The sequence below is a fragment of the Haliaeetus leucocephalus genome, unplaced genomic scaffold (genome assembly GCF_000737465.1).
Source record: "Haliaeetus leucocephalus isolate CR32 unplaced genomic scaffold, Haliaeetus_leucocephalus-4.0 Scaffold712, whole genome shotgun sequence".
Classification (NCBI taxonomy): Eukaryota; Metazoa; Chordata; class Aves; order Accipitriformes; family Accipitridae; genus Haliaeetus; species Haliaeetus leucocephalus.
The window spans coordinates 4,152,497-4,170,391 of NW_010973148.1; the positions used below are offsets into that span (position 1 = coordinate 4,152,497).

Consider the following 17,895-nt stretch of genomic DNA (forward strand, 5'->3'; position numbering starts at 1 on the left):
ATTACCCAAAAGTAGTGGTATCAATTAATATTTAGGCTCCTTAGAGCATAAGGCAAGTTTAGTCTAGTCATGACATCCTCTTGTAAACAAACACACTATTACCTTGTGTGGTGTCCCTTAACTTGATCTGTCTTTCATCGAAGTTGGGTCACTTGCACTTTTACAGGGCTTTTTGATATTGAGCTAGAAGACATCTCAATGTAATATGATAATGCATACCTACAAGCAACTAAGCACTTTAGAAAACTGCTTGTCTAACCTGTAGGGTTTTTTCTTTTTTAGCATGCTGCTGGCTATAAACTTACAATGCAGACAATGAACAAATTTTTCATTTTTAACCAGACTTGCGTTTCTGGGCTAAATGGGAAGTATAGAATAATGTATGTTAAACCACTTAATTATATTACAGACAGAATTCTGTGGGCAAAACAGACTCAACAGGAGCATAAAACTAAAATCTGATGTCTGCCTTTGCTCAACGTGATATAAAGTATTTTATCCAAGGTTCCTTTTTTAAATGGTACTTTGCTTCAACTTCATGATTTTAAGGACACCTTTTTGAAAGTACCTTAAAAAACCAAAATAGGACTACTGATAGCTGTTGATACGGAAGATGGCCATTCTTTACCTGATTCTTCATGTTAATGTCAATTTCAACTAGTTGTTGTAGGTTAGGTGCATTTCAAAGAATAGCTATTCATCATCTACATAAACATTGAAGAAATTTCATGTTGAAATTAAAGACTGCTTAGAGCTTTTGTAGAATACCTTGAAAAATTTTTCTCTTTTCAGTTGCTAAGCTTCATTGCCATTAGAGTTTAAAACCTTCTATACCACTGTAATATTGGCTTTCAGACAGAACAGTTCATGAATAGGATGTAAAATTAGAATGCTAAAATCAAGCAGAAATGGAAGCCAATCTGCTTTTCTATACTTCTGCTACACTCTTATAATTTTTCATATCCATGCAGTTTCTATAACTTGTTAAACAAATGGCAGATTCTTCTTAAGAGGTTTAGTGCTATTAAAGCTAGCCTCTTAAAATAAAAAATGAGTAATGGTGGTGGATGGTGAGACATGTGGCTCAACATCCACTCTGAGGTGGGTTGGAGCGACTAGGTCTTCCACAGGTTCTAGGAATTCTAAGGCAGTGGGTTTTTGCATAGAGCCATGTAAGTAATCTGTGTAAGTAATCCCCTGTGTTGTGGAAGGGGCGGTCATTGGAGTGTAGCAAATCAAGTTTTGTGAAAATCTTTAAATAGACAACCAGTAGTGAGGTGGGTGGCTCTGGAAGGTGGTAGAACAGGCTGTTTCTCAGTGGTTGCGTTTATTAATGAAAATTGATAACACTGGGCAAAATAGGGCTTTCTGGAAAGATCGGCTTCTCAAAAGGAAGATAAAACAATACACAACTGCTGAAATGTTCAGTATTACTTTGGGGAACTGAATTTTTGAATAGATAACTGCATAAAACTCAGTAGAACTTTAGTCTGTCTTCTCCTGATGTTGGTTGTAAGCAAGACCTTTCTTAAGTAATTTAACATCCACAGAATATAGTGAACTGGAAATGCAGCACTGGAAGAGGCACTGTGTCCATCTTGCTCATCAATTTCTCTGAAACTTTCGGGGGAGAAGAAACTATCACCATGTCAAATGTACTGGCAATTTAAAGATGTGAACTGAAAGGCTTATTACCTGCTGATAGCTGAGCAGTGTTTTAGCCAACAGCTGGTGACATCCCTACCTGTCAGAGCTGGAATATAAGCAGCATCATTACCCACGCTATGTGAGGAAAATATGTCTGAAGTTGGAAAAGGATAACAGAATAGAATACATCTGCGTACAGTGACATGCTTATACCCATGTAACTCAGTGTTGGCTAAACTAGGAAAATAAATATTTTTTGCTACTTAAAACTGGTTTACAACATGGTGTGGCCTCTAACTTTAAAACTAGACTTTCTTAAGGTCAAATAAATTTGTGATGAATGTGATCCTTTTAAAAAAAAAAGGGGGGGGGGGGGGTGGGCCTAAATCTTCAGTTATCCTCTGAATCTCAGTGCCAAAACTAAGTGCTGGTGTATTTTCTGATACTTGAACTGCATCATGCCTTTATCTGCTGTTACTGTTTGGTAATTCCTGAAGTTGCATGTGTCACACCTCAGTGTGGAAATGGAGAGCTACTAGTTTCATGACCAGCTGTTAATTGTACTAAATGCTGTTTATGCATGCTGTTTGTTAGCTGTATGAGAAGTATTTCTTCAACTTCTGCAGTGCCTCCCAAGACTGGCTTTCCTTGTGAGTGAAGTGAGTTTAGACATTAGTGCCTCTTGATCACTTTTGCACTCCTCTGTTACAGAAGTGCTTCATAAATGCTTGTGGCATGTTCAAGACAGCAACAAATACAGAGCCTGCAGGTGCTAATGTGTGCTGGACTGGTGTGTGGTTGTGCTGTAGCACACTGATTCTTCCAGTCATGAAGATAACCTTCCCATTTGTGAGGTAAAATGAATTTTTAAAAGTTTGAGGCAGTTGGGTTTACAACTATAGTCACAGAAGTAGGTTGTGTAACAATTAGAGGTCTCTGGTAGGCCAGTTTTCCTATTAGCATCAATTTTCTAATTTAACATGATTTGGAGACCTTTTAACACCACAGAAGGAGTACCTGATATCCATTCTTACATAATAGTTTTACATTAGGTACACAAATGTTTTTTTTTAAAAGAACAAAACCCAAGTGTTTGGGGAGGAGGGAGTAGGGGGAGCGTGGAATGGAAATCTCATTCCGACTATAGCTAATAGTTACACGTGATGCTAGTTTGCTGATATAGTGCAAATTTTCTGGAGTAGATGCCAACATTTAAGATAGAATGAAAATATCTAAGCTGCCTGTTGAGACTGGCTAGTTAACCATAAATGGTGTCTTGCTAATGGATTGCCAGGTCTTAAGCTCTAGCCTCTTAAAGAAAGCTGTAAGCAAACTGGTAGTTTTTTACCACTTCTGCAATGGAGACTCCTGGTTTGAGCTTAAAATGTATTGGCTGCCCTGTGGTAGGAGCTTCTTCACCTGCTCCTGGCTGGTAATGAATTTATGCAAATGTGTACTTTTTATGTAGAAAAGCCAATATGGTGCAAGTTTGTTACAACTTACTTTGCTTGCATGCATGATTTAAGAGTCTAGATGTCAGTTCCCTCTGCAGCTAAGTTTTTTGACCCAACAATTCAGACATTGAAGAGTCCTGATTTTTTTTTTTTCTTCCCCTTGGAATGAAAGTTTCACTAGCCTTTTCTCCATTTTAACATATTTCCCATACCTTTATAATCACTAATGCTACTAATAGCAAATGTTTTGACAGTAGTACTTTGTATGCTAGAAAGCCTGAAACAGCTTGGCACATCTTCATATAAAATCTCCTTCAACTTTTACAGTATCAGAGGGGTATGAGATTGTTTTTGCAATTGTCCAAATCAGAATTTGTTGGGGCATTGCCAGACAAGAAGTTAACAGAATACTTGCTCCAAATGTTTACTCTGCAGCTCAGTAACAAGGCTGAGCTTGTTGATATTTTTCATGTTTGAGTGGAAATTGCACTGAGTGATTGAAATTTGTTTTGTTGTAAACATGGAAGGATGAGAAGCTATTGCAGAGCTTAAGAATTAAGTGGATGTCTGTCTTAGCCCTACTGGTTACTTTTGATACGGAACTGATGGCCTGTCCTGACAAGGGCTGTTTTCTGTAGACAAATGTTAGAATTGCCTCAGGTGTAACTGACTGTCAGTTTTTCCCCATTAAAATGATGTTTAGGCAGTCATGACTCCTTTGCAGGTAGTGAGTCCCAGTGTGGTCCATTGGCTGTGTACAATCAAAATGAATTATGTACTAGAAGGATCTTGCCAGCTTGTCTCCTGAAAAGAGTTGGGGTAACAGAATATACTGGTAAAGAATAGGAGTACCTATGATCGGCGTATTTCCCAAGAAAGCTGCAACTGTATGACAAACTGGATATATTACTGACTGGGATACTTGATTTGACATAATTCATAAAATGGAGGCTGTTTGACAGCAACTCACAGCTAGTGACTAATATTTTTGCACCACTTCTGTCTTACCACAAAATGTAGAAGAAGTTGCTTTTCACACGGTAGATTTTTTTTCTGAAGAATCTTGCTTTTTTTCCATCTTATAATCTACACCTTTCTCCTTTTGTAAATTAGCAGGGCATGTGGAGGAGACAAAGTATTTTCACTGGTCAGCCACAGCAAACTGTTAGAGGATCCTACCTCTAAAGCCTTCCATAAAAGTTTTGTCAGCAAATAAAGCAAGTTAGTGATGGACATGCATGTAATATGCAAAGATCTCTTGTGCTCCTGGCTTTGGGGAGGAGGTAACTACCTCTTCCTTTTTCCATTCCATCCCCACCCCAGGGCATTTATGAATAAATCATTAAACTCTTTCTAACTGTGTAACTGGAACTTTTTTGACACTGAAGCTTTATGTGACTGTGAAAAAACCCAAACATATGCAGCCATGTTTGGAGGTGTTTCTACAGCAATAATGCATTTGCAATAGCATCCTCCAGTTCCCAGCAGGACTGCGTGATTTGTCTATGTCTATACCAAACTGCAACTCAGGAGAATCCTGGTATGTCCAAAATCAGAGTTGTAGAACTTGGGTAAGAGATCTGTTAGTGCAGTGTATGTATGACTGAAAGTGAGGAGATTGGGAATTGTGTGCTATAATGGCTATGTATCATGCAGAACAGTGATGCTAATTTATCTCAGATGGAGAGTTCAGTCTTCACTGAACTAGTGAAAATCAGGTTTTGACCATTTCAAAGTTTTCCAGTGTTTGCTTGTTTATTGCATGCTACTTTTGTATGTGTGCATGTGATATGACTTGTCTGTGGTGATTGTTTACACATGCCTTTAATTAAATGTGTTTTTAATTTTAATATGCAAGATGGTGTGTATGGAATGTATTTCATAGTTCAGTGTGGAAGCTTTTCCTGGATGCCACTACCTACCATCTTCTCCTATATGAGAATTTAACACACTAACCCAAATAGCTTTGTGTGGATGGTCCAAAGTTTGCATGGTCTATTAAAATACTGAGGCTTCAGTGGCTTTTTCTTGAGGCTCATTTTGGCTGTTTCAATATGGCTTGGTTAAACTAGAGGGGAAAAGTTAGTGATAGCTCTGCCACTATCAAAAATTTTTGAAAGAATCCTTTAAGCTTTAGTAAGATTTTCAAGACTATCCAGTGATGGCCCTTAACACAGCAATTTCACTAAAACTGGGTGGGGTGCTTCTCTCCCTAGCCTATCATGCAATTAAGAGTAACTAGCTGAACTACTTCTTACTCTGCTGCCTTGAGACTTAAAATAAGGGGAGAATTTAGCTTCAGGTAGCAAACAACTAGGAAAATTTTTTTTCTATCTCAAAATCAGAGGTTACCATACAAACAGTATTTCAGTGACAAAATGGACCTGAATTCTAGTTTGCCAATAAGCTGATTTTTTCCAACATTAAATTGTAAAATGAGCATAGATTCTTATCCCTGCCACTTGGTAGCCAGGGATACTCTAGAAGGATTGATATCTTGCTGTTGAAGTTGATGTTTGCTCTCAAAATGGACCACATTAGTGGTGAGTTACTGCACTAAGGGCACAGTAGAATTTTATACTGAGTGATTAAAAAAAAAAACCCAAAAACCAAGCAAATCAACTAACTCTTCTGAGCTTTCTATTTGTAGTTTGGCCACCAGTTGCCAAACCAGGAAGGATTTTGCCTGACTTAGGTTGTCTGTGGCCAGAAGAGGGAACAGATCAGTTAGATTCATTGTTTGTTTTAGCTTACAGTAACAGTGTCTGCACTGTGAACGTCTGAACACAATGAGCTTGACATGTAGTTAAACCAAATATACAAAAGGTTATCCATTGTTAGAGCTGTTTTTATATGCTTATAGCAGATAAGAAAATGAATATATTTTTAGGCCATGGAACTCTAGTTCTAACTGTCATATTCTTCCTTCCTTCTGCAAGTTGTAGTGCTAGTTTAGGGTCTTCCTTAGGCTTCATTTTTACTGATGTAACATGAAGAAGGATCCTGGACTTCTGACTGCTCTAAGCCTCACTGAATCTCTTTTGATTTGCTTATGGAATTGCTACTTGCTGGAACACGTCAATCCCAGAAACTCAGGGCACTTTAATTCTGCCAAAATGGGACAGAGCAGTGTATGGCTCTGTCTTTAGAGTAAAGTTGGTTTAGTGTTGAGGATTATCGTTGGCATTGAATCACAAGACCAAATGACCATAGACTTTTGTACAGAAATAGGCTTGAGAGTAAACTGCCAAGAACATGCATAAATGAGATCAGAATGATAGCAGTTGATCTGTGTAAAACTGAGATGAGTGCACAACCTGGCACGTGGGCAGGAGACTCCCAACATGTTTGGTTGGAATTTGAAGGTGAACATGAATTGCTAACTGGAACACAGACTGCATTGGGAGGGTTGCTGAAACCTGCTCCCTTGTGTTAATTCAGGTGACCAGTATCTATAAAATCAGAAAGAGTGTAGTTTAAAGTATTGTTTTTTCTTCTAATGGTATATGGCTAGAACTTTATGGAAAAGTGTATTAATTCTTTCATTTCCTTCCCCTCATTGTAGCACAAATTTTAAGTAACTACAGACCAAACTGGATCAGAGAAATTAGCTGGGTTAAGGCTAACAGCAAAAGTAAGCTAGTCTAAAACTGCATCAGGGTTAAAATTAATAGATGTTTATCTCTTACTGCGGAAAGGAAAGGGGAGCATGTATGATAAAATTAGTCTCTATGGCACATCCAAAACCAGCTGCCAGACAGTGACTGAAGGATAGCAAACTGAAGTCTGGGGTAGGAAGAAGCAACTGGGACTAAAATGTTTGTTACCAGAGGAAAGACTTTTGCATGTATACCCTGACACCTCTTTTTAGCATAGGTTCATTCTCTGTAGGTGCCTCTGAGCCTGATCATTCACGTATGTCTTAACTTTCTGATTAAGTTAGGCAAGATGAATCATGATCTTAGCATGGTTTTAAGCTTAATGTAAGCTTATTTCAAACAATACTGCTGCAATATTCCTCTAATATTCCTTATGTTAACATCAGAACCATGTTGCTTTTAAGTGGAATCAACTGTCTGAAACTGGATGAGGACAAATAGGGTTTTTTTAAACTTTGCTTTTTAACTGTCTTGGTGACCTGAGGCAATTCACTATGCTGCTTCGCTATCACTAGTACTGACATGTGGGTCAGTAAACTCTATTAAACTCTATATGCAGGAGTGGGGGAAGATGCAGGTGTGCTGCGGTGTAGCTTGCCTTATGCTGTGCAACTTTATTAAGCTTTTGGCAGTAGCTAAATTTTAGAGAAATCTGGCTTGGAAAAAAAAAAACCACCAAATTTTGAAAGCTTTAAGTTGTCAAAGTATCACCTTTCACAGAGGAAAAAATACTGTTAAGCATATCAAGCTGAATGGGAAGTGGTACAGTCAGTGAACTCTTACAGTAATAAATCTGTCTCTTAGTTTGGCTAGAAAGAGGCTAATGGAGAGCATACAGAGAACAAGGGAAAATCATCACTGCTTTAACTTAGATAATTAGAAATCTGAATGTGTACCACAAGGTCAAGAGAGCTGGTGTTACAGAAAAGATGTTTCTCTGGGCTCTTCCTGAGGGAAGTTCTGATAGTAAGCTTACTTTGCCTATTCTGAAGCAGGTTTTTTAAGGCACTTTAACATGCCAAAATATTTGAGGTGTTGGAACAGATTTTTCTAAATTAATGTCTTTTCCTTCCAAATAAGACTGAACCCTTTTCTAGACAATAGTAGCATAAATCTTTCACCTGGTGTTTTCAAGATTTAAATTCCATAAAACTACTGGTCATGTCACCTGCTTATTGGGAAATATTGAGTTCCACTGTGTGATCAAATAGTTAAAGAAGAAATATTCCTGTGACTTTATTGGTCAGACGTAGACTGACAGCTGTAAAAGAACAGAGATGGGAAGGCTGGTCAGGTACTTACTCCTTTTGAGCCTGCTTACTGATAACATTTTCTTACATTCACAATTACCATTTAACTTTGATAGACTGTAGGATGCCTTGTATTCTGTAAGAACTTGCTGAATTTAACGAAGGAGAGACTTTTCATTTAAAAATAGTGTAGCATAGGCTTAGAATTTAAAAGTTCATGTGCTAAACAGCATTTGGGTTTCATCACTACCACCCCGTTGCCCTTTGGGTCTCTGTGTTGACTTCCATTTTCTGTTGTATATCAGGGAACTTCATGCAGTATCTGCTTTTGTTGTTGGATGGTTTATAAGCATTGTACATGGGTGGTACATGCAGGGATGTTAGGATTTAAAAGGCTGAATAGCATACCTCTACAGAAAATCCTCTTAGCTTATTATGCACTTTGTTTTACTCGGGTAAGTTTAGCACAAAGTGTGATACATAAGAATAGAAGACCCAGTCTACTGAAGAACTAGATTATTTATGCATTGAACATTTGAAAAGTATTGCAACATTCCTTTTTTTTTTTTTTTAATTCCCTAGTTAAAAATACTAAGGATTTGTACCAAACTTTTACCTATTTGGTAGGTAAAAATCTCTTTATAATATTTTCAGTATTAATGCCATTTTTTGTTTGGGATTGTGATGTATCACTTCTTAGAAAAAATTTAATGTGCAATTGGATGTAAAGCTGAGGTAGAATTTTGGGGGGTCCTATTGTCTTGACCCTGTTGTATGTATTCCATTGACTTTTATTCTAACATGGATATCCTTATGGAAATTCATGTCAAATAATACAGCAAGAGCTGGACTCAAATATTTAAAACATATTTACAGAATTATTTTCAGAGAAACAGGCATAACATGTTGGTGTCTGTCATACTAGAAAGCATCAGCATTTCTGAATGAAGTTATCTTTTTCTGTAGTCATGTCAATGCAAATATCAAATCAGTTCAATGAACTTGTGTCTTAATCAGTAAGCTGTCTAAAAAATCTTACATACTTCTATAAACATTTATAAACATACTTACCTTGTTTCCTTTTCCAGGAAGTGCTTTTTAAGTGAGCTTTCACTTGCTTGCATTTGAATCCACGTATTCAATCCCTTTGTGGGGTTCAGTACTTCTGGTTGGTAGTCTCTATGTGCAGATGTTGATACAGACTTTACTGAGTGTACAGTCTTAAAATATATGGGAACAAACACCCCCTTCCTTTTTATTTCAAAAATACATCCTGTCATTGAACAACTCCATCATAGTCAGCTCTTTTTCAGTTGAGAGCCAGGGAAAAGGGCACCTCATCTTAAAATCCCTGCTATGTTTGCATTTGCTTAGAACCAAGTTAACTGCCAAGTGCAAGTCATCTGTTGGTAGATATAAGAAGACTATCTAGCAGGAAGACTGAACTTCTATTTGGAATGAGGTCTATCCATGTTCTCTGGTATTTAATAATATTTTACTACATTGTAATTATAATAATGTTTTTTTACCATTATTATAAACAACTGCTGGAAAACAGTCGGAAAAGGATCTGGAGAGTTGCAAAATAAAATGGGAAGTTTGCCCTTTGAACAGTGACTCCAGTGGGATATAAACTTCCACTTCCTCCTTTGTAAAAGTCAAGGCAAATAAGTGTTGGATGGCTGTGGACAGTCCTTATGGTTCTGTATGTCAGGAATTAAAACTGTTGATGTATTAGGGGTTTTCTTGAATTCTCTTATAGACAAATCTTACATGTGTGTTTACATTATTACAAATGAGGAATTTTCAAGGAATCCGCACTTATCTTTTACATAAAACTAAAACTGCAGTGGTAACTTCATAATACGATTACAGATTCTGGACTTTACATATACTTATTGCAAAGGTTAATGCACGATTCAGTCCTGACACTGGAGCACACATCTGCTTGTATGAGTTATTCACGAGCTTATACAGCTGTTATCCTTAACTCCAAGCATGTTATTGTTTGTGCTATTTCTCAGCAAGTTGCAGGGAAAATCTTCATTTACCAAACCGGTCTCTTTTGTCAGTTTAGCTTACTGGTACCAGTATTAAAAATTTTAACTTAAAGCCATAAGAAAATGTAGATCACTTTCTAAACGTTAAATTCACCACTGAAATGGAATAATTGTGTAAAAAGAATAACAGATTGTTGCTGCAGATTTTCCAGTCAAAGATTTGGTGTTAGCAGACTTCTAGCAGTTCTTGTTAGTGAAGAAATTCCCTGGTTAAAGTTATAATTAATTTTAGAACAGCTTAATCTCACAAAACTATGCATTTTAATTGCCCATGACATAACAGAACTGACTCTTTTCATCAGCTATACAATATGTGCATCTACAGAAGTAACTAGCTGAAATTATAGGAAGTAGTGAAGCTTTTAGAGCCCTTTTAGTATTGCGCATTCCTTCATTACAGCACATACAGCAGAGAAGCCTCAGTTTTACAAGGAGCCTTTTGGTTGTCGGATGGGATTCAGACTGAGAGAAGAGAAGAATCCCTGGCCCTTCTTGGGAAGGTGAGGAGAGAGAGGGGATGCAGTACTAACTTTATAGTGCATTAGTTGGAGCTGATAGTTTTGGGCAACCTGTTTCTTTCTCTGGTACAGGCTGTTATCCCTGTGTTGACTGACATTAACAGTACAATTCAGTTGTCCAGTTACAAGTTGCTAGTGGCATTTAAGAAGCATTAGTGTGCTTAGAACATCCACGTGGCAGATGCAGAGTGAGAGCTGTGCTCTGAGCTGGCTGCCGGATACTGCATGGAATATTCAAGGGCATTTTGGTTTGTGCCCTACATGGTATTCTCACTAGATGCCTGTATGTAGGCACCAAATAAATCTATCAGAAAGGATTGTGATATGATCATGCACTAATGCAAATGAAGCATTTTTGTAGTTTCTTCTTTCACTGACTTTGAGAAACCAGCATGTAGAAATAGACAGCATCTTTCAATATAGGGAGAGTTATTTTGCCTTGCAATGAGAGGTTTGTATTCTATATGTGTTTTTAGAGTTGAATAAATATACTGTCTTACAGATTAAATATTACATATTTTTACAATAAGCATACTGTATTCAAAGTCATGCTTAAATGTAACATTTTCATCTTGGAAAAATCAGTTTTCTTCACCTGTATGTCTGTCTGCAGTTTTGAATCTGTTGCTTAACTTCATAATCATGGTTTGGAACATGTTTACAACAAACAAAAAGATGAAAAATAAATAAATAAAAAGCCTTTATTGTATAAGTCTATTTAAATAACACCCAAGGAAGATACATGTACTAGGATAGGTCTTACTCAAAATCCTGAACTGAGATCTCCACATGCATTTAAGAACAGCTTTTAGCCTGGACTAATGGAAATTACTTATTGTGCTCTCTGAGGTATCTGAAGTAAATTAGTAGTTTCTGAAAAAATATAAAGCTTCTGATGAACAAATAGTTCTGTTGATAGTCTTTCTTCTTCTCTTGGGACCTTTTCCAATGTAGTCTTCCCTCTGCCCCTACCTTTCCTTTTAAAAGAAACTTTTTTTTTTAACCTGAGGCTTTAAATTTTCCTAGCTGTGGATTTTAAAATGCTTTATCTGTGTGTAGTAGGTTTTCTTGAAATGCTGATTTACCTCATGTTACCCGAAACATTCAGGGGATGTTGTTAGTCTATGATTGACACCCTTCTCCCAGATGAGGCACACCTCATGGGGCATCTCTGAGGAACTGGAACACCTGCTGCTTCGGTGGCAATCTGAGCAGCTCGTGTAGGAGCAGCTATCCAGGCAGACCTTGTAAATGGGGAAAAGGGGAAATAAAATAAAATAACCTTGCTGTCTGGAATGAATATAACAGTTTGATTCTGTTAAGTAAGAGATGGTTTGATTGCCGGTGCTCAAAAGCATGCTAGCTACCTGGCTGTGTGGTACCAGTCCAAGGAATAGGTCTTCAGCCCAGTTTTGCATAAGGGTAACTGCTAGGGCTCTACTAAAGTGCTGATGTGTAGAGCTGGGTTTCTAGAATGAAACGAGGTGTTAATCCACTTACATACATTATTTGTAGTGCTGGTGGTAAAGTTACTCAGAGAATAAAATGTTGCTGTCCTTATACTTCCCAAAAGTTCGGGAGTCTACAGTTGAAAGGGATTTTTGATGCCCTGTGGCACTCTTGTTCTAATCTGATGCCTCGTTAGCTGAACCACTGAACTAAAGACGAGGTATCAAAAGTTCTAATTTACAGGATTCTTAGAAAATTACAAACATTGACTCTTAGGTGTCACAGATTCAAGGTAACTTCTTCCTCTATGAAAAAAACCCTTGTAACTCAGTTGAGGCAATTCTGCAGCTGTGAGCAGGAATGCTGGCTCAAATGTAGAGGGGAAAGAAAGGTTAATTCAGGCTTTTTTTAGCATGTGTAACATTCCAGTGAAGGTTCCTGGGCTGGAACCCTGCAAATTAAAATCTGCTGTCCGTAAGCACCTAGTTCTTTCACTGACTTAAGGAAGGACTTTGATTGTGGTAGGAAAGCTGGGTATCTTTACAGGCACTTTGACAAAGGTGATAGAGTAACATGAGGGTTGGAGGTTTTGGGGGACTTGGGGAAAATTTGGGTGGGGGGGTGGGGGTGGGGTTTTTTCCCCCCAATTCTGGTTGGAAATGAGAGATGGAATTCAGGATCTTGAACATATTTAACACTAGGACAAGCCACCACATAGCATTAACCATTGTTTTTACATTTGAATAGTGACCTTGGGATGAAAGGCTTCATATTTAATGGCTAATTTTGAGTTGCCACATAACTCCATTGTTACTTTGCTTGTCTTTGTTTCTCTGCCTTGTTGGACTTTCTTTTGGAAACTAAGTACAAGGTTAATTCTTCTTTACTGAAGCTAAATGCATTTAAATAAATAATTTCTTTTGTTACTGGTCATCTACTTTTTTTATTTAGTAGTAACGGTATATCACAAATTCTTGAGAAACAGATTTCTAAGCTCTCGTGCCATAATTGTGTATAGTTTACAAAAAAAAAAATCCCTCTGCAGGAATCATTTACTACCTTTATAAAATGAAGCATTTTTTAGGATTTAAAATAAAAACCAACAATTTCACTGTAATTAAATTAAACAGATTGGTGGCTTGTAACAAAGTTGTCATGCTTATTTCAAAAGTTGGAAGCTGTAAAACTAGAAATATTTCAAAAGCAAATTCTTTCATGACCTGTCTGTTAAGCTAGAAGTTGAAGTTTTTTCTTCTGAAACTGATAATATAAGCTGAGTTATTTCAGATGTCTCCAAAAAGCTGTCTAGTGTATTAATCTTGCAACTTGATATGTTGAAGACTGAAGTTTTTCATTAAATTTTTAACAGCCTGGAAATCTTTCTAAATGACAGGTTTTGGAAATGCTCATGAATTTTTCCAATGTGCTCTCATTCTTAAATAGCTTATTCAACCTATCACCAGAAATCTTTTTGAAGGTGTGTTGTAACATAATACCAAGAGATTCAAGTCATCTGAGGATGACTATTAGACGCGATCGCATTGTACTTGACTGTCAAATGTGTATTTATCTATTTAGGTTCAGACAAAGAAGGAAGAAACTTTGCCACCATCACTTAGTCAAAACATTCCGACTTTCTATTTTCCTCGAGGATGTCCTAAGGAAAAAGTGAATATAGATGCTGTGATTGCCAAAATTGAGAGGACTTTCTCTGAGTTTCCAAATGAGAGGGCAACATTAGAAGACATGGGGAAGGTTGCAAAGGTGAGAACTTGCTGGCTGTCTGCTTTTAGTACTGTACACCTGTGGAAAGAAAACATGAGTTCTGTGTGCTTTGTTTTCTTGCATTGTGTTTTCATCTCCTACAAGGTAGTACCAGTAAGACATCATAGTCAACACTGTTGACAGCAGAGTTAGTTAATGCAAAGATTTCCACACCTATCTCTCAAATGGCCCTACATTTTGCTTACAAAAAGAAACAAACATTAAAACAAAACTTGAACTGTTTTTTTTAGTTGCATAAACAACCGAATACTGAAAGGCACATTGGATGTGGTTCTGTATTCTGTATTGACCAACAGACTTAAGGCAAAAGCACTGTTAAATATGCATTTTGTTTTCAGGTGTCCATGCTGTTTTTTCTCATTCACCATTGTCATGAACCTCCATTGTAAAGACATTGAAAGACAGAATGGTTTGGTAACTTGAGATTATAGCCCTCTAGTTATTAATGAAGAGCTAATTTAGAGTTACAGTAGAGTGACAAAATACTAAGCTTAGAAAGCAGCAAATATTTTTAAACTTCTGTGGAACAGACAATAAGCTAATTAAATTTCCATTTTGTTATATTGAATCAATGCTTGAAATAATCACTGCAAGTCATGGTCTTGGTAATGAGTCTCAGGTTCTCATCCCTGTTCCTGTCACTTTGCACTTAAAGTCCATGGTCTAGAAAATAGAAACAAAGACGCTTCACAAGAGCAGGACTGGGCGTTCGGAAACTCCTTGTTTGCTTCACCACAAGTGTTTAACCGCTAAGCTAAACAGTAGGATTCCTGCCTCCCACACAGGAGTGGGGAGAGGTGGAAGAGTCCCTTCCCTCTCAGCAAGAAAGGTGGAAGGGTCCAGTCACCTACAATTCGGTGATGAAAGGCACCCTCCTGAAGCACAGGGAAAAGCCTTTCTGTCTGAGGACAGTATTTGTCAAACTCGCTTCTTATTTTTTTAAAGTACTGGTTAAACTGTTGCATGAGAAATAACTGTCCTTTTGCTCCAGTGACCTTATACATCTTGCAGTATTCACAGTCTTATTTGAGAGCCGCATGAGATTCTCAGAGATGCCAGCATGACTGACTACTCCGAGTCATAGTCAGTTTTAGGCAAGACATAGGTACTTGGCTGTTAGGACTGAGGAAGCTTGGCTGGAGCAGGCACAGAAGGAGCTCTGTAGGTGTATGTGGGAGCATTGAAGTTGTGAAGGTGTAACTGTTGGGTATCCTGAAGCAAGATACTGCTGCTCAGGGCAGGCTGGCCTACTACTTAAAATTGGATAAATTATATGCCGTGCATATGCAAGGATGCAAATGAGTTGAGCCATCCTCTGAGCCAGACAAATGTAAATTTGCTCTAGTTCAGAAGTTGTGTAACTGTTTGTCCTGTCTTGAGCTCAGCTCAAAGATATCTAGCCCTTTAGCAGAGCTTATTAGCATGGACTCTGTTCAGCTGCTTGGAGCATGGACAGAGCAGACATGTGACTGCATTCAGCTATTAGGAATGCTGCAAGTTGCCCTATGTTTTGCTTTCTACTTTTGGATTTCAGCCTAAAGCAGTTGCTTAAAATTAATTACTTTGGAAGGTGCAGTTGGTTTCAGAAACAGTTTTTTAAAAATCTGTGCCTTAATGTTTTCTTCTTAACACTTGTAAAATTTAATTTTTGAAAGATTTATAAATAAGAGTAACCCTCAGATAAGCAATGAATAAACTGACTTGATGTATACTTTAATTCTAGGCTTGTGAATGCCCACTTTACTGGAAAGGTCCTTTGTTTTATTGTGCTGGAGGTGAACGAACAGGATATGTGTCAGTTCATAAATTTGTTGCAATGTGGCGGAAGTAAGTAGATTACTTTTTTTAGAAGTACTGCATTTTAATTGAAATGTGATATTTTAAGCTCTGAATGAGATCCAATCTGTAAAGGGGAATAAACCACTTTCCCATAATCAACCATTGACAGCAAACTTGTACCTGGTAAAATGTAACTAAATCATCACTTTAACATAAACAAATCTTTATTTACAGGGTTTATAGATTTTAAAATGTTTGGTAAATGACTGGCTGTTTATGGGAAAAGTGTAAACCATGGCCCTAACTTGTAGATGCCAGTTCTGGACAAAATGCTTTTTATTCTTTCTAGTTCTTCTTCCAGTTCTAACTTAAAAATGTCCTTTCATGTAATCAATTACATGGTGTACCCACCTTCTATAATGTAAATGTATGAGACCAGTACTGCTTTGATAAGTTTACTTGGAGTGTACTTTGACATTTGTAATTAGCTTTTGAATTACATGCTGTGGTTACAGTTTCATAGGCCTTGCTCTAGGATACCTGTATGAGGTAGCATGAGCAATTTTCTGTGTAGAGTATTAAATGGAAATACTTACATTTCAGAATACTTCAGACCTGCTATGATGATGCTGCAAAGTTTGTTCATCTTCTAATGAACCCTGGATGCAACTACTTGGTGCAAGAAGACTTCATTCCTTTTTTACAAGTAAATTGCAACTGAAACTAGTTCTGGAAACACAACAAAATGATGAGCTGGCAAAGCCCTGAATTGTTTGAGCTAAACATACTTTTTCATGGTCTTAATTAAAATTCATTGATAATATTCAGTGTAACTCACTTTGCATGGTCCACTGAGATGCTAGTGAGGGACTTCTTTTACAGTTAATAATTTTGTATAAGGTGAGGTCTTTTGTAAGAGCTACAGTAAGATGCATGGATTTAAAATTGCTTGCAGGAATAGCACATGTATTGGAGAATCCTTACAGTTTAGAAAGGCAGTTGAACTTAAGTCAAGGAGGGCCTTTGGAGGGCACAGGAAAAATGGCATATGAATTCAAGATTTAATACAGCTTCTCTCAAAGAGCAGCAAACAACACCTTTACTAATGAATGAATAAAACCTAAATTGGTTTTTACTGAATCATAGCCACAGAATTACAAGCTACAACGGTCAGCAGTGTTCAGAATCTTTGGCCCATCTAAAACATAGGAAAGCTTTTGTTTATCTGGCTTCTTTAAAAGATAATTTTATTTTTTAAAGTCAGCAATGTTATTTACACGAAGCGTGTTGTAAATGAAGTTACTAATGATTGTGGTAGTTAATTTGAACTGGTTTGGTTAAGGAAGCAGATGTGCTATTCTATGCTAATTATTTTATATAGTCACTAATGATTACTGTTTGGGATATTGTTATTCCTTTTTTTTTTTTTTGTAGGATGTGGTGAATAGTCATCCTGGCCTATCATTTTTAAAAGAAGCATCTGAATTTCATTCTCGGTACATTACCACAGTAAGTGATTTGTATTTGGAAAAGCTATTTTTTAACTAAGAAGTTAAGTAGGAAAATCAAAATTATTAAGATTAGTCAATCTGCATAAGCACCTTTGTCCCTTGAGAAAAGTTGAGTATGCTGTCAGTCTTCATTTCTACATAACTAGAAATCTCATTAAGAAAGACTCAATTTCTTAAGCATCATCGTTTTTCTTAACATTTATAAGAAATTGTTGAACTTAATACTAGTAAGAGAAACACTGAATTGTAATAGTGTAGGATAAGTTAATGACCTTTAAATGAACAGCAGACTTATCTTAAACACTCCATTGTGGCTATAGACTGTACTGATTAGAATCCTGACCTTACTCTGGGATTAATTAAATGGAATTCTGAATGAAAGGTCTATATTAACATGATTATGTTCAGTATTAAGTAAAATAATGATAATATTGAAGCTGCTTGCTACTTTCGTGTCTGGGGATTTTTCTTTCTAAGCAGGTTTTATACATGAAAAGTTCCATTTCTGTCTTCCTAGGGTTATGTGACTGAAGTATTCTTTCTGTACCCAAGGGAAAAATCAGTGACATTAAATTTTCTCAGCTGTAGACTAGGCAGCCGATTCCACTGAAGTCTCAAAAGATTAAAACTCTTCAAAATGACATTCAGTTCACTTTCTTTGTGCATGTGAAAAATAGCTTAATGAATATTCTCGAACAAAAAACATGCAGAGTTGATCATCTTTTATCCAGCTTATCGTTTGACCCAGACCACAACTATGGAAGCTTTTTTGAAAGTGTTTAG

General features: G+C 37.0%; 1 protein-coding gene across 2 annotated transcripts in view; it reads left to right on the plus strand.

Moving 5' to 3' along the window:
• Positions 1-17,895, plus strand: part of PPP2R3B (protein phosphatase 2, regulatory subunit B'', beta) — a 53,728-nt gene that overhangs the window by 17,960 nt on the left and 17,873 nt on the right. For both annotated transcript variants that reach the window (XM_010580452.1, XM_010580453.1), the window contains exons 2-5: positions 13,616-13,801; positions 15,546-15,649; positions 16,205-16,307; positions 17,036-17,110. In XM_010580452.1, coding sequence (XP_010578754.1) covers positions 13,616-13,801; positions 15,546-15,649; positions 16,205-16,307; positions 17,036-17,110 — 468 coding nt within the window. The remainder of the gene's footprint in view (positions 1-13,615; positions 13,802-15,545; positions 15,650-16,204; positions 16,308-17,035; positions 17,111-17,895) is intronic.